Source organism: Colossoma macropomum, unplaced genomic scaffold (assembly GCF_904425465.1).
Source record: "Colossoma macropomum unplaced genomic scaffold, Colossoma_macropomum, whole genome shotgun sequence".
Taxonomy (NCBI): Eukaryota; Metazoa; Chordata; class Actinopteri; order Characiformes; family Serrasalmidae; genus Colossoma; species Colossoma macropomum.
The window spans coordinates 29969156-29992651 of record NW_023494788.1 but is presented as its reverse complement, the minus strand read 5'-3'; the positions used below and the strand labels follow the sequence as shown (position 1 = coordinate 29992651).

At 37.8% G+C, this 23496-nt stretch overlaps 2 protein-coding genes across 2 annotated transcripts in view; one reads left to right on the top strand and one right to left on the bottom strand.

The window, feature by feature from the left end:
* ints6l (integrator complex subunit 6 like) overlaps positions 1-14860 on the top strand; it is a 28598-nt gene extending 13738 nt beyond the window's left edge. The window contains exons 7-18 of the mRNA XM_036569123.1: positions 297-460; positions 3144-3296; positions 4775-4907; positions 5116-5210; positions 6559-6669; positions 8622-8837; positions 9243-9369; positions 9605-9747; positions 9929-10157; positions 12289-12681; positions 12835-12928; positions 13627-14860. Of these exons, the coding sequence (XP_036425016.1) occupies positions 297-460; positions 3144-3296; positions 4775-4907; positions 5116-5210; positions 6559-6669; positions 8622-8837; positions 9243-9369; positions 9605-9747; positions 9929-10157; positions 12289-12681; positions 12835-12928; positions 13627-13729 (1961 nt within the window). The 3' untranslated portion in view covers positions 13730-14860. The remainder of the gene's footprint in view (positions 1-296; positions 461-3143; positions 3297-4774; positions 4908-5115; positions 5211-6558; positions 6670-8621; positions 8838-9242; positions 9370-9604; positions 9748-9928; positions 10158-12288; positions 12682-12834; positions 12929-13626) is intronic.
* A 1823-nt stretch (positions 14861-16683) lies between these two features.
* Positions 16684-19573, bottom strand: mmgt1 (membrane magnesium transporter 1). Its single transcript, XM_036569131.1, has 4 exons — positions 19442-19573; positions 18241-18293; positions 18015-18118; positions 16684-17743 (listed from the first exon to the last, which is right to left on the bottom strand). Exons 1-4 carry the CDS (start codon positions 19518-19520, stop codon positions 17587-17589), a joined length of 393 nt encoding a protein of 130 aa, XP_036425024.1. The 5' UTR covers positions 19521-19573; the 3' UTR covers positions 16684-17586.
* Positions 19574-23496: the final 3923 nt, after the last annotated feature.

Sequence of the window (23496 nt, the reverse complement as noted above, 5' to 3'; positions counted from 1 at the left end):
ATTTTGTCTGATAATGCTGTGGAGTGCAATATTGCATTACAACATAATTACCTAATTTTTAGTTGTAATGCCCTTTTAACAACTTCACACAGTTCGAAGCAAGTATGTGATGATTTAGGCATGATGTTTGACTGGTTCTAATTTGTGGAGTATAAGCTTACAGCTTTAGTGCAAATCTAAAGCAAACTTCTGACAAGAAACATGTTTTGACTCCTTGGCTACATCTGGAACGGGGTAAATTGGGTAAATTAGAATTTTTGCCAAGCTGTTCTCTTAATGGTCTCTTGTCTATGCAGATGGTCTGGTGGATCCAGCGCGGCCGCTGTCGTCCTTCAGCCCTCAGCCTTGGCACAGCTGCCACAAGCTCATCTACGTGCGGCCGAACCCCAAGACCGGTGTCCCTGTGGGCCACTGGCCAATCCCTGAGTCCTTCTGGCCTGACCAGAACTCCCCCACCCTGGTGAGTTGTAAGAGCCATCTAATTCCATACGGCTTATTTTAAATTCTCATGTACTGTTAACACAGCTATCACTGCTGTTATGGTTTTGAAGCTGATTTGTTTATAGCAGGATGTATTTTTTCATTTCATGCCAGCCAAGTACCGTGACAGCAATGATCAGTTAATCTCTAATTCATTTAGTGCAGGAGAGCGACATATTTCTTTGACAAATAGTCCTTGGCATAAACAGGACAGCTTCTCTCTGTAGTCAACAAGAGGTCTGTTGTCACTTGGAGAAAAACATTAACCACATGGTCACCTAATTTAGACATATCATGACCCTAGACTGAAACTAAATATTTGCTCATTGTAGTTGAGGTCATGGGGGAAGTTCAGTAGATCATGGATTCATATTTCAAAGCTAAGAGTAGACTATGATCTCTGTTAAATGAATCCATAAATGCATTTCTATAATTGTTAGCGAACCCCCACTTGTTTTAACTGACAAACAAAAATATCAAAATCTAATTAATTGTTAGTTTACACTGTCATGGCAGTTTATAAATGGGTCATTCCACATTTAGGGCCAGTCTGGTCACATCATGTGAAACTAAGCAAAAACAACATTTCTAAGCTGTTCACCAGTTACTTTTCTAGGTATACTTTTTTAAAGTTTGACCTGTTTGATTCTAAAATGAAGTTGAACTGAGCTGAAATATTAGCTGGGTACAAATACAACAATAAGTATATTTCACTTTAAATCAAGTAGTTGCATACTAATAAATGGCCACAGCTGGTTAAATTAGCAGACAGTATACTTTTATGTCCGTTGTAATAGTATCTATTGCGAATATTATTTATATAACTATTATTTATGCAGTATTTTTTCTTTGACCTGCAATCTTTCAATCATTTTTTCATCATTCAATTTTTTACTAATTATGTTTGCAAAATTAAGGTTCTGTTTAGTGTTCCTACTTTTCTGGCGGATGAATTATTACTTTCTGCATGTAATATTCGAAGCTACTCCATGAGTTAATAAAGGCTTCACAACAGAAAAATTGCTTTAAGCCTATGTATTCTCAAAAATTACTAATCCTTCAAACTTCTTCCTGAATAAGGACAGTTATGTTCTATGATAAAATGACAGAGGTGCTATGACTCCTTCATGGTTCACAAATTTTTGCACGAGGTGTTTGATAAGGAAGCACAATATATACAAAAAGTAAAACTGTAAGGTAAAAAACACTGGATTTCCAAAATAACCTTTGTAATGCTCCAAGAAGTCTAGATCTTCTTTGAGAAGTAACACGTTCTTTTTAGTGTTGTTCAGGGTGTGAAATAATGCTTTATTGCAGTTTTTATCTACACTAACTGAAAATTAGGGACATTTTATACACAAATTGGGGCACATTGAGAAATACTCAGAATAATGCTTCCCGGGGGTGAAGTAATGTATAAACTGTCACCTGTTTTATTAGTGCTATAGTAACGCTCATTCACATTTATTCATGGATAGGAATGCACAGTGATGTCGGATCGCTATTTCAAAATTATTTGATGATGTATTTATTGTACTCCAGAAGAGCAGAATATGTAGGTGACACTGGGCTACTGTGCTAAATTATCTGGATTTTATCCATTTTACTGCATGTGATACCTTTTAGAAGTAGATGTTTTATTTCTCCATAATGCTAATTCAGGTAAACTTAGTCCTCGTTTCTACATTTTATAAATGTTTATGTATCGACAGATCTGCACATGAAAAATGTCGACTATCAGCATCGGCCCATAATTCCCATATCGGTGCATCCCAACATATTGCATTTTGAACTGAATTCATATTGATTTATTACATTTATAATCTGTTAATACATTTAATGCATTACAACATGCATTTTAGGCCCTGCATTTTTGTTGCATGTATTAAGGGGCAAAATATCATTGCATTTTTATCCTTTGCCCTTGATTATTTCTGACACTTATTGGGAGTAGTAGGAGCTAGAAGTTTGAAGCCAGTTCTTTGAGTGTGCCCTCTCTTACTGTGCTGTAGAGGCAGTGCTCGGTGCCATGCTTCTCCTGGTTGTGTGGGCCCTGACAGCGCGAATGCCAGCTGCGTGAGCCAGCGACAGTGCCCCGACCTCGCCTTCTCACTCAACGGCTTTAGTCCTTTACTGCTCGCCTCTTGCCATGAGGTCATTTCCTCCTCCCCCTTCCTTCCCTTATTCTCCAGTGTCATGGCTGCAGTACTTGTGACGTGCATATGAAGCAGCACAATGGGCCGTGGGTGTTGGGTGCGCTGGCGGCTGTGTGCAGCAGAAGCGGAAATTTGCATTTGATTTCAATTAAACTTGCTTTAATAGCTGTCTGTCCTTGGCATTTTCATTTTCCAGTTGGCTAAGGTTTTACAGCAGGCACCTGGCCTCAGCTTGGCAGTATGTCTCCTATTGCACTATGTTTTTATAAAAATCTCTTTATTGTTCCTCTTTTTAACCATACTGCTTGGTACAGGGCAGGATTGACATGACCTGCTTGGGGAATGAACAGCTTGTGTTGTCATGTGCCTGCAACACATGGGTTGTTACCCACCGGTCCTGTAATATGTCAAGAACTGGCTCACTGCACTGTACTGTCAATCTGACATTGTTTTTCTTAAATAACATTCTCTTTCTTTTCGCCTCTCTCCCTGTCTGCTCTTTTTTAGCCTCCTCGCTCTGCCCACCCAGTGGTGCGCTTCTCCTGTGTCGACTGTGAACCCATGGTGATAGACAAGCTGCCCTTCGATAAATATGAGCTGGAGCCCTCACCTCTCACCCAGTATATCCTGGAGAGGAAATCGCCTCACATGTGCTGGCAGGTGGGGCACCACACACCACCTGCTCACTCCCTCACTCCTTTCTCATGATTTTTATTCCTACATTAATACATTATTTCTGCTTTGCATTAATTCAGTCTATTTTCCATTCTCATCTAATCCCTCCTAATCCTTAAAGTCTAGTTATTATTAATGATGCACTGAAATGAAAACCTTTGGCCGAAACCGAAACTGAAATTTTGGACACACTCGGCCGGAAACACCTGACGATAAATAAAAAGTTAACATAAAATAATTAATGAAACTATTACAGTATATAGACTATATTATGTGCCACAAAACGTCCAGCGTCCTTGAGAACTGTTAGTGATCCAAGGCAAATGATTTTTTAAGTATTCTTTGGCTCTGTTATTTGTGAATTAATTCATCGTTTCAAGAACCGAGGCAACGGATGGTGTTGGCATGCTAGCAGGAACTTTCCTTTCTGGTTTTCTTGTTTTGCAATATTCTTTATTGACTGGGATGTTGTGTTTTCAAGTGGTATCAAACTGTTCTCCTTCTTGATACTTGCCATGAACAAAGATTAAACACTTGTCTAATGTCTCTCAGAAATCGTGAAATAGCTCCAGCATTTTCACTAATGGTCTGCTGCTGCTCACATGGCTTGAACAAACCGCATTTTTAATCACTATTTGTCATTTTTATTACCATTAAAAGTACTTGTTAAAAAAGTAATCTTCTGAGACATAACACTTTAATGAGGCCTGTTTAATCTTTCTGATTTCCCATGAACATTTTTAGCCATTTTTCTCTTTCAGCATTTTTGGACATTTTAGTGCATCTTCAGTTATTAGTGTCATTTCTACAAATTTGATACACATTATGTTTTTAAAATATAAAAGCATAATTCATTACATAGTTACTCACATAATTACATTTACATTTGATTTACATTGTATATAAAATGCTTGAGGTCTGATGTTTTCAATTACAACAAAAATATCTTTTGCTTTTGTTATTAACAATGAAAAATGCAACTTCTAAGGGTTAAATCCTTAGCCTGACAATCGATTGGCTCTATAGACAGTGGCAGTAGGTTATGAAGAGTAATTCCTGAAGTATGAGGATAGCACTAGGATGAAGTATGTGCTTATTTAGGACTATTGTTGACGTTAAAGGGCACTCGAGTGCCATTAGTTGGACCACTAAAAAGGTCTAAAAGGACAGCTTAATAGCTACATCAAGTTGTTGACTGCAGTTTGTAGCACTTTGGCAGGTAGATTATCTGGGGATTTATTTATTCAAAAAAACTCACTTGCAGGCATTTTCTTCTGAGAATTCTGAGAGTTCTAAGGTAGTTTGTTTAGAGCCATTTTTAGCTTGCCTCTGAGAGGCACTCCACATAACGAGGCACTGTAGATGAAGTTGTTTTGTCTCGGAGGAGTGGCACCATGTAAGAGCCGAAGAAGACTGCTCTCAGGAGAGGTCAAGCTGTGCTAACTGTCCTCCCCTGCTGCCAGGTGTTTGTGAACTGCAGCGGCAAACACAGTGACGTGGCACAGCCGTTCGGCTACCTGAAAGCCAGCACCACTCTCACCTGTGTCAACCTCTTTGTCATGCCTTACAACTACCCAGTCCTGTTGCCACTCCTTGGTAAGTATTTGTATGTATGCTAATACCTATAGTACATATAATATTTTAATAAAATGAAATAGAAATACAAAAATCAAATAGGAATAGTCAACTTAAATGCTGTACTTATATTTAATCTTCACATTATCTATGCCATTTTCAGAGGCTGAAGTGAGTAATGAAAACAGTTAAAGCTGCCCTTTATGTCCTGACATTCTTGTCTTAACAGATGACTTGTTTAAAGTGCACAAGCTGAAGCCAAACCTTAAGTGGCGACAGGCCTTCGAGATCTATCTGAAATCTATGCCTCCTTACTTTCTGCCGGTAAGATTTGCAGTCCTACTCAGGGTTGTTTAGGTGGCATTTTCGGACGATTAGGTCCAGTTTCGATTTTGCTCAGTACGGTCATATGCAAAAGTTTAGGCACCCCTGGTCAAGTTACATGCTTTGTTAACTTTCTAAGCAAAAGTAAGTATACATCCTAAACAGAGAACACATATCTGACCATTTTAATGCCCAGTTACTGTTTATTTGCTGCATTTAACGTATTGGGGGAAAGAAAACATAAAATTTGGCCAGTGCAAAGGTGATGGCACATTTTAGATTTTGTGTGTTTTTTCCAACATGTTAAAGTAAGCAAATAAGAAAATACCATATTTATAGCTACACTTTGAAAGATTTGGGGATCTGGGGACCTCTCTGGTGGAAGTGTGTAGTTGCACGCAATGTGTGGAAGAACATTTTGTAACATTGGTTGTGCTTCAAACCCCTTCCCTGAGCAGATGAATTTGTTGAGTAAGGAAAGTTATTTTTAGACTGTTGAATTTTTACTGATGCATTTTTGCAAAGTGGTGAGCCTCAACCCATCCTAGATTTGGCCTTTCCTGGATGCTTTTTTTATATTGAAGAATGATTGTATCATTTTTTTTAAAACATATTTTACAGTGTTCCTAGTCTTAAATTGTCCATGTCTCAACTTCTGGAATGTATTGCAGTTATCACTTTCAGAATTAACATGTGTTTACAAAAATACAATGAAGTTCTTAAGATAAAACATCACATATCTTGTATTTGTACTGTTTTTGATCAAACACAGGTCAAAATAGATTTATAAGTCACTGCTTTCTATTTTTATTCGCATTTAACTAAAGTCCCAACTTTTAGGAATTGAGTTTGTATGATGTGGTCCAAAAAAGTAAAAACCTGTAAAATCTGACCTGACGCCTCTGACTTTTGAACTATTATTTCAGGTTTCACATGCTGACTCATAAATGGCCACCATAATGTAGCATCTCTTTTTCTTTTTCTTTCAATTTTAGCATAACAAAAAAGCTCTTACATAGTGCAGCTTACAGAGGATATTTTGAACTTATTTTCACAAATCAAAGCACATAATTTGCCCAGGAGTGTTTAAACTTTTGCATACGACTGTAACTGTACTGATAAATCTGTGTTGTGTGGGATCTGTGGGCTTCTTGAAATTCACAGGGATCATCCTGTAAACTGACCCCAATTAGGACTATGCTTTTATCATGTAAACCTTCAAGACTATAATGAGGTTAGGATCCTGTGCTCTGAAGGAAATGGCCTCATTTTGTCTGCTTCAGTTTCTTTTGTTCTCCCCCCTTCTCTCTCTCTCTCTCTCTCTTTGTCTCCTTCTCTCCATCTACAGCCCTTAAAGAAGGCACTAAGGATGATGGGAGCTCCAAATCTCATCTCTGACAACATGGACTGTGGCCTCAGCTACAGTGTCATTTCCTACCTAAAGAAACTCAGCCAGCAGGTCAGCTTTCATTGCATTTGCCTTTGAATGCTTTATTGTTCATTACATTTACATAAAATAGAAATTTATCTTTGGTACTGACATAAGAAACACTGCACTATTTACAGCAAAACACGTTTTGAACATTAATTTAAGTGAACTATTTAATTTACTGAATAACAAATAACAGCTATAGAGACAACAAATTATTTTACTCTGTCTTGGGATATGAGGTCAACAGAAATACACAACAGACACAATACACAAATGCAGAAAAACAAATAAAAACTCACTAAGGGAATAAAACTTGCAGCCACCTATTTAAACAGAGACCTAAAATGATAATAGCCGATGGGATTTCTTAAAGATATAACTTGTTTTTTTTTTTATTTCTCTCAAAAAGAAAGATTAACCCCACTGTATTGCATATTCATGACTCCTCTGTGCAGAGATTACAGAAGTATGAACATACATGCAACGTGCAAACTTGCTTTTAAGTTAAAGTCAACCTGAAACCAAAATGGACCTCATTTTGCCTGTTGGTGCATGTCTCTGCTCATGTTAAGCACAATGAATCATATCGTCTCATTTGAAAGAAATTCTTGTTTTCCTGTAATCTTCCTGGAAAATGTTATGACTTCCATCCATGTCTTAAACATCTTCTGATTTTTGATTACATCACCATGTACCACTAGGCAGAGATAAATAATGTTAACCCTCTGGGGTCTGAGGGCATTTTCTTAATTTTTGCATTACCTATTTAATTCACCTTAAAAGGCACTTGTTTATAACATGATACCCATATGTTTCATATCAAAATGCTCATTTATCTTTGTTGCTACTTTCCAAAACCGCTGCAGCAACTTCAGTGGCTGTAAATGTTTTGGACACCATTTCACACGTGTCTCCGATGTCTACTGAATGAATTATGAAGGGTTTCCAGTGTGACAGCTAAGTCCTTAGTGGTTTCACACAAAATGTAGACGGACACACATATCCATCAATTACACATGGTGAGAGGCGTGTATCTCAGCCCCTTTTCATAGCCTCATAACACTGGATGTGAGTCACATACGATCTCCTGATGAGATGGAATGAAAAGAGCAACTCTACAGATTCACCTAATGTTTGAACCGTACTTCAAGCGTACGCAAAGATAAAGACCCATATATAGAAACATCAAATTTGACGTGCAGGAGGTTCATGGACCCCAGAGGGTTAACCAGTAATATCATGTTTCACCTCACCCTTCCGCAACCCCCACCTGTCACTGAGCAAAAGACTCAGCTAGTTGAAAGACTCTCCCTGATACCATGTTTCACTCAGAAATACATCACACTACGGAAGGTAGATGCGTTATGATTTCCGTTTTGTGTTAACTTCAAGATTTTGAGTGAAATGGGAAAATACTATGCTTGACCTTTTAAGCCTTTGAGTGTGCAGTCTGACTTAGTGAAGAGGATCCTTATAGATTTTAATCCTTATAGATTGTAATGCTTTGTAACAGAGTTAAAATGGTTTCAGTTTAACCAAAAAAAGAATTACAGACTTTTAAAATTCAGTGAGTGTGCCTATAAATGGAGAATGTATGTGAACACCCCAATCGAATTACATGTTTTTTGATTTTCTGATTGAAAATAAGTTCAAATCTTCTACTGTGAACCAACCAATTAAATATGGCACTTTTCTGGAAATGTTAGTGCAATTTAATTTAAATTAATTTGCTAAGTTTAACATATTGGAAAAATAGGATATAAAATATAAAATGTGCCATAACTTTTGCAGAACACACAAATATCTGTAATTTGAGCGAGGATGCCAAACTTTTGCACACGACTATATGTTGAGACGTTGGGGAGAAGTTGCTCATTTCCTATAATTGTGCTGGCTTAATTATTGACCCCAGAGCTGTTTCATATATTTTCTGATTTTATGGCACATTTCTGAAGAATTGACCATATTTGACCTTGTAGGCTAAAATAGAGTCAGACCGGATGATCGTGTCAGTTGGTAAGAAGCCCCCTCAGGAGACAGGCATCAAGGTGAAGAATCACTCGAGCACGCTGTCTCTGGCGCACCGTCGCGACTTCAAACAGCTACTGCAGGGCATCACCGGCGAGGTGCCCCTCCGACTCAATGACGTCAACTTCAAAGAGTTCGCTGGCTTCCAGATCGCTCTTCTCAACAAGGTATGACCTGTAGGAGCGGCGCTGAGCCGACCCAGTGCCTCACTCCTATAAATCTTTAATGTCTCGGATCATGTTTTTCAGGTCAGGGTGTAACTAGCTTTAGGAAGACAAGGCATGACATCTTTACTACATAAATGCCCACACAGTGTGACAGTGACTTTTTTTCACTATGAAGCTGATTACTGACTTTCATAAAAGTGAAAAGTCTAGATTGCTAATATTTGTTTTGACGTCAGAGAGAAGCTCTTGCTTCAAGAATGAAGTTAATATAATATAAAAGTCACAGTATTAATTTGAATTAACATAATGCTATGAAAGTTTGGTTTTGCAGCGCTCCTGACACTTGATCACATAAAAGTGAGTTATTACTTTGCATTAACATCTCTTCCTGTCTTTCCTGGAAAGGACGTAAAGCCCCAGGCCTATCGGAATGCTTATGATATTCCACGGCAAAATCTTCTGGATCAGGTCACACGGATGCGCTCCAACCTTTTAAAGACTACACAGAAGCTCATCAGAGGCCAAGATGAAGGTGAACACTGAAGACATCCAAAACATCTGAATTGTCTTCTATTTAGCTGATTAAATATCAGCAGTATAGCCACAACCAGGGCTTTTTTTAAATTAAATGCAAAAAGGAACAACTAAGGACAAAGAGATCATTAATGTGAACAAAAAAATGCAGTTACTCTTGATAAGATTTGCATTTAACACAATGATTGTGAAGAAGTGACAGTTGTTTAATGATAAAACTTTTGATTTTATAGATTACCTGCATAGTATTCCTGTGGGTCAGATGGGAAACTATCAGGAATATTTGAAGATGATGCCATCTCCTCTGCGTGAGATTGACCCTGATCAGCCCAAACGCTTGCACACGTTTGGCAACCCATTCAAACAGGACAAGAAGGTGCTCCCAGAATACATACCATCTCAACTATTAATTGTTTAATGACATCATAATAATTAAATGATGCGTTTCTGTGAGTCTACAGTGGCAACAAATGACGTCATAATGTAGAACAGTGAATTAGATCGATGTGAAATGGAACATTCTTTAGTCAGCATTTTTTTTATCCTTATGATCACAGGGAATGATGATCGATGAAGCAGATGAGTTCGTTACAGGCCCTCAGAACAAGAAAAGGGCAAACCCCGGAGAACCCAGCTCGGGTGCAGCTCCAAAAAGGCGGAGGAGCATGTCCCCTCTGCTGCGCCGGCCCCAGACTCCACCCATCATCACCAACCATGTGCTAGGCAAGGGGCCAACAGTAGCTGCAAGCCAACACGGCCTCATTAAACCCATCCCGCTGCACAAAGGTGAGTACCATGAATCTCGGGGGCAGGGGCAGACCCGAAGGTGAAATTTGATTGGCCATCCTAGATCTGATAGCAGACCTGTATGCATTTTGACATCAAAGTACGTTGGTACAATTCTAAACTACACAAAAGCTGGTGACGTCTGTAAGTTCAGTTGAGCACATGCAGTACTCAAGTCTAACAGCAAGAGGCAGCAGCGTCTAGCCTCTAAATATTTATTGTTAATAGCATTAGCCTTATGTAATTTGCAAGCTAGCTTGCTTGTTCAGGTGTTTAAGTGACATTAAGTTATATTGTCTGTGTGTTGCAGATTGTTAAATGTCAATTTTCACAGTACTGTATTCATAATTATTATTGCAGCCAAACCCTTAACCATAATGAGAAGAGCAGATCTTGGCAGGATGGAAAAAAAGCGAGTGCACGTTCCACAGAAACAATGCTACCTAGAAAGTTTCCAGGAGGTATTACACAATTGTGCTATGCAAAATATTTTCCCGAAGTTGGCAGGTCTGTGATATGTCACTTTGCGCAAAAATATAACGTATAAACTTATCTAATTGTCGCATTTGGTTCAGTCAGGTTTGTCAACAGCATCACCATCTTGGTGTGGGCAGCTCTGCTGCCTCTCCCCATCCTGATTTCACCAGTGTTTGCGTAGAGAGAAAAAATGGAAAGTGGCCAGAGTCCCCTTAAACCGGCTCTGATTTCACTTCCCAAGGACCCTCAGCCAGAGTTAGCAAGCATGTTTTCATTATCATGCAAGCCGTTACAGTTAACTGTAAAACGTCATTGATTTTAATTCAGTGTCTGCTAGCTTTGTTGCATTTGTTTACCATTACATTTAAGTTCACAAAAAGTCATCTACCAGGGCCCTGTGAGCCTCCTCCCAGAGCTGTTGATTGCAGCTGTGATATGAATGATTCATTCAGTAACATTGCGAAAATCATTACCAGTAACTGAGGGAAGTAAGATCTGGGCTGCGTTCAGCCTCTGGTGAAATTCAGTGGAATAATAAGAAATTCATGGCCGATGTATGTATAGTTATGGCCTTTCAGGTTGAATTTGCCGATGTTCTAACAATTTGTCCTACTCACTGAGCCGTCCTACCGTGAATGTGCATATCATGAGTATAGTGTAGTAACAATGTTTTGAACATTTTATTGTGTTGTTAATGTTATTTCAGTACAACCTCAGCTTATAATATTACTGCTTATCCCCTGATAAGGTGATTTAGGCTATCAAAATATCCTAGTTATTCTTTTAATGCTGGCAACGATTTCTGATAAGGAGATTTATTATTTATTTAAATATTTACATGTACATTTCAGCACTGGTAGCATTTTCTGACAGTGATTTAGACTAATGTCATATCTACAGTTTATGTACAGCGATACCTATAGATTTGCGCTACAGTAGGACATTTTGACAAGGTAGCACAATTCATCAGAGCAGGTTAAACGCAGCTGACTTACCACCCACACACACGCAAAGCGTCAAAAGTTTGCCTTGCGTGACTAAATGCAGCTCAATTTCAAGTTAACCTGATGTGAAAACTATGGAGAAAACTTAAATTCAAGCAAATATATAGAATAAACCTTGGTAGAAAAAGCTGAGTGAACACCTGAAACACCTAAAAACGCCTAAAAACTTTAAATTTATGTAAACGCTACTGATGGACAAGTGAATCCTTTAAACTACACCTGAATATAATATAGGTTTTATTGTTGTGAACTTATTGTGTTGGCTGAAGGGAATAAAACAGTCACCTTTTTAGACAGATCTGTTAACCCTATCACTTTGGAAATTCTGCTCAATTAACTCTCCAAATGGAGGCTAACCCTTGAAGAATTTTAAAACAAGACAGTCATTTTTTTCCAGGTCATGAGGTCATATATGATAAACCAGTAGAATCATATGTGCTCCAGCTTGAGTGTAATGAAAAAAACTGTATTACAATGTAAAAGTGACTCTGGTTGTAACCAAAGTATTGGAATGGACTTGTGGTATATTTGGGGTTTGGCTGAATCATGAACATATCAAATTATTATATTTACATGTTTTTGATCACATGGCATTCATTCAAGTCTATGTTTGAAAGAGTGACATGTGGTTTGGGTGTCTCCCCCTACAGGAGCGGAGGGGAACAGCGTAGTAGGTGGTGCTGAGAGCAATGGCGAGAGAGTGTTGAGTGCAGAGCCTGGAGATGGCTGGCCTGGAGGAGTGGATGGAGTTGGTGGAGGTACTGCACCTCTGTCCCTGGAAGAGAGGGCGGAAGCAGGCGTCACTGATGGCGGAGAGGACAAGGCACCACTTGAGAACAGGCTGGGGGAGGACTGCGTAGATGAGAGGCCCTCTGACCACCCACAGAACTGTGAGGGTTTAAGTCCTCCAGACCAAGAGACGGTGATGGATGGAAACGGGGCAGATTCCTCTACACAGGCCACTATCATCATGATTCCCCTGGATGGAAGCAATGCAGAGCTACGCACGCGAGTCATCAAAGAGGTCCGAAAGCCTGGCCGTAGTGAGTATATACCCATTGTATCTGTGTTTATATACTTTTAGATATGAATTGTTTTTTCTGGATTTAACAGAGCATTCATAACATTATTTAAAGTTTTGTACATTATTCTTTTATTACAAAAAGAGTTTTTACATTATTTTCCCAACCCCAAAGATTATAAGGCAGTATTCAGGCTGCTAGAGGAGGTGAAAGGGCCAGTGGCTGTGCAGAGGTACTTCATCTATCATGCCATCAAAGAAGCAGCCAGGTTAGTGTCTATCGAGGCTACGTCTCACTCACTAACACAGTTTATATAGTTAAAGTGACTCTTCAATGTATGTGCTGTATTACACATTGCTGATTTTTGAGCACCTAAAAATACAGTTTGCTTAAAAAAAACTTGCAATTGCTTTTCAATTGTTTGCTACCAGAAGATTGTAAAGGAATTGTTCTGTGATGAATCTAATTTACACTTTTTTTTACATCAGACGTAGTTGATCAGTTAAGACTGGAGTTATGGAGCATTTAAGCTATGAGGCCGATGTTGCAAACAAACACTAGACACCAATAGTCACCTAAATCTTTTCTGTAAATACATTCTTAGAACTTCTTTCAGCCTTCTCAAACCCTTCATCCAGATCCCATTAAGGCCTAAATTCAGCTATGGGGTAAAATTTTATAGCTCACAGTTAGTCATACTGTGCATCAGCATGTCTGTACAACCTTCATGAGGGTCTGGATGCAGTTGGAGGGGGTTAAGATAAGTTGTACAGAAACAGTTTAGATGACAGTTGATTTTTTGGTAGCAATGTTAGCTCCAGTTCTAAACTATAGAAACAATTTGTAAACCAAGCATGTCTTGGCTGTTAGACTACACCATGTACATTTGATATTTCTGCAAACTGAGCACACTGTACTTTCTTACATAACACAAATGATCTGTCTGTTTCTGCCCATCACTGACAGGTTTAAGAAGCGTGTACTGATCCAGCAGTTGGAGTCTGCTCTGGAGGAGATTGAGGAGAGGCAGATGCTGCCAGCACAAGTGAACAACGTCCATGGCAGATAGTGAAATGTCCTTGCCTACTAGAGAGGTGGCAGAGTGGAGCATTTAAAGAAAAGCTTGAGGAAGCAAAATCTAGCTCAATTCTTCTTTCATGCATCAGATAGTTTTCACATTAAAGCAGTTACAGATTTTACAGCATAAGACGTTTTAAGTGGAACACAGTTGTCCCTCATCATTTGACCACACCAGACAGTCCGTGAATATGCACTCTCAAGCGAGGCCATATGAAGCAATTATGTCTGTCTGTAGATGTCTGTCCGCTGTTGTAGACATCCGTACATAGTTAAGAGTAGAGGACAACATAGTGGGTGTGTGTTTGCAAGGAAATACCTACAGCTCATTAGGTTCAAGAACATTTTAGAGTACTTCAACCCATCTTGGGTCAGCCACTATCCTATTATAGGCCACTTAAGAGCAATAATCTTGATGCTGTCAGTCCGCCAAGATCAGTTTTCCTACATGCACTCTTGGGAATAACACAACTGTAGGTTTTACTCAAGTGTTCTTGATGCAAGCTAATGCCCATTTGTTGCCATCCAAACCAGAATGTGTTGGTATGAGATCTCTGTAGGTGGTTTGTTTCTGTGTTTATGGTAACTTGCAATGTCTAGCAACACAACAGGACCAGTCAGTTTGATATCATGAAGAGCTTCACCAGTCCCTGTTCAAATCAACATGCAACATATCTTTTAAGCAATAGGATCCAATGAACACTGGGGAATGTTGGTCAATCCAGCTATTGAACTCGGCCTGCTGGCCCATCAGCCGGCCCCACAACGCCACTTTTATTCAAACTACAAGAAAAATATGTAGTCGTTTGGAAGGTCTGCACCCACTCAGACGCCACTTGTTCCTCACCGGAGCAGTTGCTAGACTGTCATTGGCTTCTCTTCACGTGCAAAAGCTACCTTAGTGACCACATTGTTGTTCATTTTGTTTATTTTTAAAAGCAGATGTATACAACTTTTTGATGTTCATAAATAATATAGATTATTTTTGGATGGTATTCTTGCCAGAACATAAGAATATTTTAAGAATTGTATAAAACATTTTTTAACTTTGTTATTATATATGAAATGGAAAGTTTTATGATTTTTTATGAAAAAACAATGAAAAATGAAATAAACATGATAAACAAAATAAGCATTAAATGATGCTTGCGGAATAACATCATTTTTCTTCGAGAGAGATCTGGTAGTTGTGTACATTGTTTCATACTTCTGGTTTACTTAGCAAGACGTAAAGCACCGAAGACTGAAAGTCGGCTCCTTTCTAATTGGCCAGGATACCTGCCACATGATCACCCTGCTCGTTCTGCTCATTAGGTGTAACTTCATTATGACTTGGTAAATCAGTGGGTTAGTGTAATGATTCCACACTGCAGGGCCGAAATATGCCTTTGCTGGAAGGCTATACTTGCACAGCCATTCACGGTTGTTTGCTGATGTATTTACACAGTGAATAACCTTCAGAAGCTGCATGAAACAAATGTTTCCTGAAATCTTTTTGGAGCTCATTTTCATCCAAGAGACCATTAAGATCAGCCAGCTTGTAAAGCTGTCTCATCTCTGTCCCAGAATTCTTAGGAAAAAAGGATTAAAGACTAAATTCTTAAAAGCTACAAATCTTATGCAAAACATCAGCACATCTGAACCACATATTGATACATCTAATGCTACAAAACAACTGATTACTGTAGCTGTCATGTTTGTCTCAGCAGTATAAAGTTGATCAAAACTGATATTCACATTATAGCAGAATTCCAGATTTATCTGCAGTTAAAATCATTTGGAGTGGTTTGATGTGAAATGCTCAGTTTTTGAGGAACCAAGTCAGAATTTTTCACAGTGATGGTGATGAAAACCAGACAGACCAGATGTCTGAAGAGTTCTATGTCTGAAAACTACCTCACCTCACATAAATTGTTGTGAATATGCTGCCTGATGTCTGAGACATTGTTTTATGATAGTTGTAAGATAAGATTTTGGCCTAAAACATCCATTCATGGCAGAAAGGTGCAGGGAGTTGTAAGGCAGAATAGTACTAAAAGAAAACTTGATTCTTCCTTACAACCATCAAACGATCACAACAAACCACTCTGAATGACACTGTTTACAACTCAACCACTGAAATTAGTGGAATTCCCTTTCAGTATTCTTGTTTCTATTCTTTATGGATGTTTGCCACACTCAGAGCTTCTTATTTTTTTCCTTTTTTCAAACTGACTGAACCCTAGATCAAGACTTATTATTCTGTCCCTGTTATCAAGCTAATAAAAGCAGTAAGAGTGAGAAACTTAAGGGGGAAATCCACCAATTTGTCAATTCTTATAAATTAAATAGTTAAGATCTACTTTGTACACATTTACGGAGTCTTAATTCTTTGCAGTGATTGTGATAAGAATCAGACGTCAAGAGCGTTTAATGGCTGACACCTTTTGTACCGGAGTTTTGAGGTAAGGTTTTGGTCTAAGATGTATTTTTTTAGACCGATTCATGGTGAAAGGGTAATGTAGGATGTTTTAAGACAAAGCAGTCCCCAAAGAAAACATTTTTCTTTTAGGAGTTCCACTGTTTTACCATCATCATTTAAAAACTAATAAGACATGTAGGTTCCCTGTTTCATTTTGGATACTAAATAAATGTTCCTCTACAATTTCACATCATACCACTCTGAATAACTTTGTGTCAGTGACAATTATTCAGAAATTTTGAAACAAAAATCAGTGGAAGTTTTCTTCAGGTGTGCTGTTGGTTTAATGGTTATACAAATCTCTCAATTGAGTACTTTGCTATTTTTAAGAGCTTAACTTGTTCTATAAGGGGTCTCAGAGCACTACAGCTCAGTGCTGATATTCTACATAAAAGGCAGAATGTGAAGGTGTAGGATAAAACAAACAGGCCTCCTTTTGAAGGTGCACTCATGGTAGATGTAAAACAATGGGTATCCAGACAGTACACCTTTACACTCCCTGTGTTTTACTCGAGCATACATATTAAACATTCAGAGCTTCTCTATACACAACACCTTGCTGTTAGGCCAAAAAAGGCAGCTTCAACTTACACTAATATAATATAAGCCAATATGACCAGGGAGAGAACATCTGGGTTGGTGATGAGCAAATCTCTTTAGGTACAAATTCATCAATAAAATCTCAGATTTTATTTCATTAAGTTAAAAATAAATCAGATGCATCATAACATAAAACAAAATGGAAAAAACAATGCTCCCACCCACCCAAGAAAGACAGGTGTACCATTAGTTGCGCGTTCACAGTACTGTTAATGTTGTTAAACCTATTCACTTCTCCTTTCCCTGACCAGACATCATGTTAGTGATTTCTCTAACCTTAAATATTATTTGCATACCAAACTCTATTTTGAAGTCCATCAGTCAGGAATACCATATGTGAACACATGTCCAAATAATGGTCCATAGCATTAACCTCCTTTGAGCAGGTCACAGAGGAAAAACATGGCAACACAGCAGGAATTGTGGCAAACCAAACCATATGGGTAATGGGATTTGTGCCCCTTTGTGCAACAGCAGTATGACATCACTCTTCTCTGTGTGCCATCTGAAGGGGTACAGATGTACATTTCAGACCTTTAAGACTCCCAAGCAATAACACATATATTACAAATGTATCAGTTGGAAAAAAAAAATAAGGAGTTGGCACAGTCCATAGACTTCAAAGTAGTAACCACGTTGATGAAGAGATGCAGATTTGTACAGCATATTCACATATGCACAAAGAGGAGTGAAAGGAAAATAGGTTTCTCTTCCCTTTCCAACTGAGGAGCTTACTGATGCAGAGAAAAAAGGGCAAAATGGGCAAGGCAGCCCTTTCAAGGCTAGTCTCAGTGAAAGTTCTCCAGCTTGCGTAACCGCAGGGGATTGGAGGGCAAGGCCTGAGGAGTTGCAGTAGCAGGCTCTTGTTCAGGCGAGCTGAAGAGCACCCTGCCTCGGTGATTAAACAGATAGAAAGAGGGGTGGTTCCTCAACGTGTCAAACGTCCTGGTTTAAAAAAAAAAAAATAAATAAAAAAGTGTGAGTTTTATGTTAAAGGGTTATACAGATTTAAAAGTCAAGCAAGAAGATATATTTATTCTTTAAATACAGTACAAAAAGCCAGACACAAATCGAGCAAACATTGCAGCTTCTTGCTATCATCAGTGATCACAAATAATAATCTTCAAACAATATTTAATGAAAAAAATGTTAAAGAGGCCTTTACCACAGCAATCAAGATATTTACATTTCAGGGGGCACCTTTGCTTGGACTTACTTGTGTTTGAGCTCTGAAGACGCGTCCATGTCTTTAAACTCGCCCGAGATGTGGACTATTCCACAACATGTAATCACAAATGCTAATAATGTCTGTAAGACTATCTGCAAACAAAATAAAGATTTTTTTTTTTTTAAACAAGCTCACCCTTAGAATAATCCCACATATTTCTTTCAAATAAACATTTAACTCAAACTAATAAAGAAAACTCAGTACAAAAACTTACATCTATTGGAAGAGTTTCATTCTCTTTTTCTGTGAGTCGCAAGTATGATCGATCTGGAAAAGAAAAAAACAAAAGAAGGATGTTTTAAAAAAATTACCCACTATGTATAAGCCAAGCATAGGCCATAAACAAATCTATCAATAACATTTGTAATTATTGCACTCATCTTTCACTTCCCTCTATGACTGGGGAAAGCGTCCCACTTTCATCAGAAAATATAAAAAACCCCAAATGCAAAGGCAGTAAATTTCTTAAAGTCATATACAAGTTAATGTTGATTTGATTGTGCAGACTAGAGATAGGCCTAGACCAGATGACTAGACTAGAGCTAGACTTAAGTTAACTCACAGGTAGAACTGTCTAAAATATACTGTCTTCTACAGGAAATTTAGGAAACCGTAAACATATGCATAAGTAATCCAGTATAAAGATTTAATAAAGACACCATCTTTACAAAAGCTCGTATCATGACAGAACATCCAGCCCTATAGAGAGTTATATCACTTATTCATCATTGATGATGCTGATTTTACCTGACAAATGTAACCGGTTACAGACAGTAACATTAGCTACCCATATAACATGATATAATGACTTGGTCATCGTACTGCATCCAAATAAGCAGTCGTTACATGAGAGTTGTGGATGTTAAATTACAAATGACGGTAAGAATCTCAAATTAGATGACTAAAATATTTTATTCCACCGACCGAAGATGTGCCAAATAGAAGACGAATATCAACACACTACAGGAACCACTTCACGGTAAAATAACCAGCAAGTCATATGAGCCAGTCAATCTAGGCGCTTATATAGATATACAGGTTAGCTAAGCTAGCTAACCTAGCTAGCTACGTTGCTACAACAAATTCTGCGTGTGCAAATAACGGGAAACTAGTCTGAAAGACACACACTCATTACTATGTGGATGAGGAATATGGTCATAATTACACAAATGACAAAAAACTAAAAACCTATCAGTCTGAACGCCGAGCCTCATCGATGCATGTAAATGAAGCGGTTGGCTGAACCTGCTAACGTTAAGATCGTTAAGCCCGAAGGAAGCGCAGTCCCACTCAACTGTTAGCTAAGCTACCACCCAGCTTCATAGGCTGCAGAATCAATGTAACTTATTTCAAGAAGACAGATAACCATCGTTTACTTCGCACAACACTTCTCCTCAAGACCTCTTCATACTCACGCTGTGCGGCGGAGAAAGCTGCGTGGGCCAACGCAAAAAGGCCCAGACCAACGACACCTTTCCAAAAGGACGAAGCCATTTTCAAGTGAGCGCAGGTCTGAAGCGAGCGAGCGACGGCAAGCAGACCTCAACAAGCGGGATGTCAATATCAGAGTCCCGGAGCCAAGCGGAAATCCGAGCCAAACACCCTCCTTCAGCTCCCCGGCTTTTATTTTGAAAAAATCAACGGTTTAAAAATGGCACCTATCGTTGGCGGCCTGGACGGGCATTTTCTGGTCCTGGAGAAACAGTTTAGAGTTTTTCCCTGCGACCCCCAAAAAACAAGAAGTTCACCACAGGTTATTATTAATAATATTTATACTTAGTATATTTAGTATAAATAATATTTATACTACTACACATACTGCACTAATGAATGGTCCTCTATTAGTGGTGTATTGTCTTTGATATTCTATTTAGTATGGTAGTTTTGATTTAGAACAAAACATTTGTGTGTTCTGTAATAATTACATTGAAACAACGGATCATCTTTTTACACATGTACACACTCAGTATTACTTTGGATAAAATTTGTTTATTAATGTTGTAATTATTTTGGGGAAGTATATCAATGAATCCATCAACATTACCAAGTCATGACTGTGCGATGTCTTAATGTTAACCTTTAAAAATAATAAAAGTGGGGCAGTTGTTTAATGCAAATGGTTGTATATAGAGAATTTCATGAAATATTTAAGATACCAGCCAGAGGAATATTCAGTTGTTTTTGATGTCATTCTCAGTTATGCTTTCTGAGGAATTTTTGGTTGTGAATGTGTTTCATACATGTGGTATTTTTAATGAGAATGTTGATATCGTAAGGAAGGAGTTTAACAAAAAAGGTTATTAATGTTCTTTGTAATGTGGCATTCTCTGCTGCTGTTTTTTTTTATTATTATCATATTTTTTGTTATTATGTAAACCTTATACAGTATTACAGCATTAGAAAATTCAAATAAGATTTTAAAATAATGACAAAGAATAATGAAATAATGAAACTGACAATGTCTGTGTATTTTCTGTTGTTACTTGATGATTAAAGGGAAATTACACTGATTTTTTGCAGAATTTATGCTAATTTCTGCATGATTAAATCATTAAGAGGTAAACAACATCATCATCATCCAGAGTGGTTTAATGTGAAATGCTCTATTAAAAAAAAATAAAAAAATACAGAGTCAGAATTGTTCACAGTGGTGGTGATAGGAACCAGACGTCTGAAGTGTTTAATGTAAAACATCCTCAACAAAAATTATTACATAAAATTACTAAATATGTTGTCTACTACCTACAACATTGTTTTACAATACTTTTCAGATAAGATTTTAACTTAAAGTGTATTTTTAAAAACCATTTATTGGCGGAGAGGTACATGCAGGGCGTTATAAGGCCAAATAGTCCCCTATTTTACCATTATCAAAATTACATATAAAAACTAGAACACACATATACATTCACTGGTTGTTTTGAGGAGCAAAATATATTTATGCTGTAAACATCACAACCTCTTGTTCCTAACACCACCACTGTAAAATGCACCATTTTACATCAAACCATTCTTTGCTGACAACATTTGAATAATGCCGATTTTTTTTTTAAATCAGTTGAATTACTCTTTACTACAAAAATACATTTGATATATTATAATAAGTTTAACGTTCACTCTGTTCTGACACCATTCATTATCACTCAGCTTTATAATGAGCTGAGAGGAGAAGCACGTCACTGTGTGTGGTGTGGCCCTCTGTGACTCCAGTTACCTCTCTTTAGTCTGTGGCCTCAATTTATTGTCTGAAGTATAATATATGAGCAAGAAGTACAAGAAAATTTGATTTAAAATTGTCTTTTCCCTGTAGTTTCTGTGCTAGTGCCAGACTCTCTCACAGGCAGCTCTGCTGTAGTTCAGCAACAGTCTGTGTGGAATAAATAAATACTGTCTGACCTGAATAAATGACCTTCCTCATTTCCCCTCACCACTTCCTCTAGAGAAAATCCATGTTCTGAGTGAAAAATTGTCATTTTAAATCAAAAAAATCAAATAGGGGTTATGTAGTCTAACCATAAAGTGCTGTTGCTCTCATTAGATTTTTTAACTATTTTTTGTGTTCTTTTTGTACATACAGGCTTCAATATCATAAAAACCACTTTTTCCTTTTTTAATGGGAATGAGGTCCAGTAATAAGTAGTGGGAACTGCCGCAACTACCGGTGGTGAAAAAGAAGCTTAAATTTCTTTATCTTCTGTTAGGGTTTGATGGATCTACAATTACAGCAAGCAAATATTTTCCTTCTTTTCATCCACTTACATAGAGCAGTATTTTCAGCATTTCACTGACCGCCCTGAATTTTGAGATTAAATCTCTGCTAGCTTTTATCTGAAGACAAAGATGTGATGAAAGGTGCTCTTTGCACTAGGCAAAGGTCAGCAGTTGCCTAAAGTGCCGCTGAGCCAAGCTGTTTAAATATATATATATATATGTATGTATATATATATAGAGAGAGAGAGATAGATAGATAGATATAGATATAGACATATAGATATGGATATAGATGAGATGAGATGAGATTGTAGCAGTTATTTTCAGTTGTTTCAATACCCCTCCTCACCCCAGTCATGGTTGTTATGTCTGTGTTGTTAAGTGATGACACAACTGTGTGTATGAGGACAGACTGGTATAAAAGACAATTAAGCGATAATCTACATTATGGAGAGGAGGCTCTTCATTGTAATTTTCCAAATGTTGAGAGAGAAAATCAAATAAAGTCATCCAAGTTCAGCAGAGAAATGTTGGATCCCTAAGCGCCATGATGTTGCATTGCAATGGAAATGCAATGGATTTTGCAAGCAAATGCAAAACTGTTGCGAGAGAATGCAAAACTATTGTAAGGGAATGCAATTTCATTTCAATTTTTTTCCTCCATGGCACTTACGGGTTTTCTACAAATGCAAAAAATAAGAGGAAAGCAAAAAGATTTTAAGACTATTTCATTCATAACTCATTTATATGTTGATTATTACAATGTTTAAACGATTGCGTCACTCAGGTGCCCAGAGCCACAGTTACTTTAAAATGTGTATCCACTGGGCCCCATTCCTGTGTTTTGCTTATAGGACCCCAGAGTCCCTAAATCTGCCCCTGGACATGACAGTTTACTTGGATTTAAGTTTAAAATTAGCATAAATTGAAATCAAGCTCAAATGACTCATTTTCCAGACGTATTATCAATTTATTGCTCAGAGGAAAGGCACCTATATGACTACTGATATGTAATGCTAAGCATGTCCTCAGAAAGTATCTCAGAGAAGGCTGATCTTACATCAGGTGACGCATTAATGCTGGTGAAATAAGATTGCTGATTTAGGATTGGTTTTGTACAGAGCCCTGCTGGTGACATCCCATGTAAATAAAAAAATGCATGGCTATGACTTAGTAAGACATGGGAACGAGATAATTAAGTCGTGGCCACAACTTAGTAAGGCGTGGGAGCGAGATAATTAAGTCATGGCCAGGAATTAGCAAGGCATGGGAATTAGATCCTAATGCATGACCATGACTTAGTAAGGCACGGGAATGAGATAATTAAGCCTTGACCACAGCTTAATAAGGCATGATCTAGTTCCCATGCCTTACCAAGTCGTGGCCACGCATTATTTTTATGTATATGCGATGTCACCTTTGGAACCCATATTATAAAAAATATAATAAAATGGACAGCAAGAGCTCATCCAGGATTGGCACATATAAACATTCTTCCTTGTGAATGTAAAGAATCCAGCCTAACAGTGGCAATGAAAGTTTCATTTTACTTTTGTTTCGGTCATAAATACCAAACAAACAAACAAACAAACAAGCAAAAACAAAACCCACATTATTCCATTTTCCTATTAACTGTAGTGACATGCAATCTTCATAATCTCTTGACACATTGATAAATATTAGAAATCCTAAAACACTGCTCATAAGTGTAGTATTTCATAGAACATCCCAAACAAATCTCTGTAGACTGTAGATGATG

Excerpts from the sequence above, each read along its gene's own strand:
- mmgt1 (XM_036569131.1), bottom strand. The coding sequence starts at position 19,520 with ATGGCTTCGTCCTTTTGGAAAGGTGTCGTTGGTCTGGGCCTTTTTGCG. Across the intron at positions 18,294-19,441 it reads AGCTTTCTCCGCCGCACAGC|ATCGATCATACTTGCGACTC; the intron begins GTGAGTATGAAG and ends TTTCTTTTCCAG. Across the intron at positions 17,744-18,014 it reads TCTTCAGAGCTCAAACACAA|GACGTTTGACACGTTGAGGA; the intron begins GTAAGTCCAAGC and ends TTTTTAAACCAG.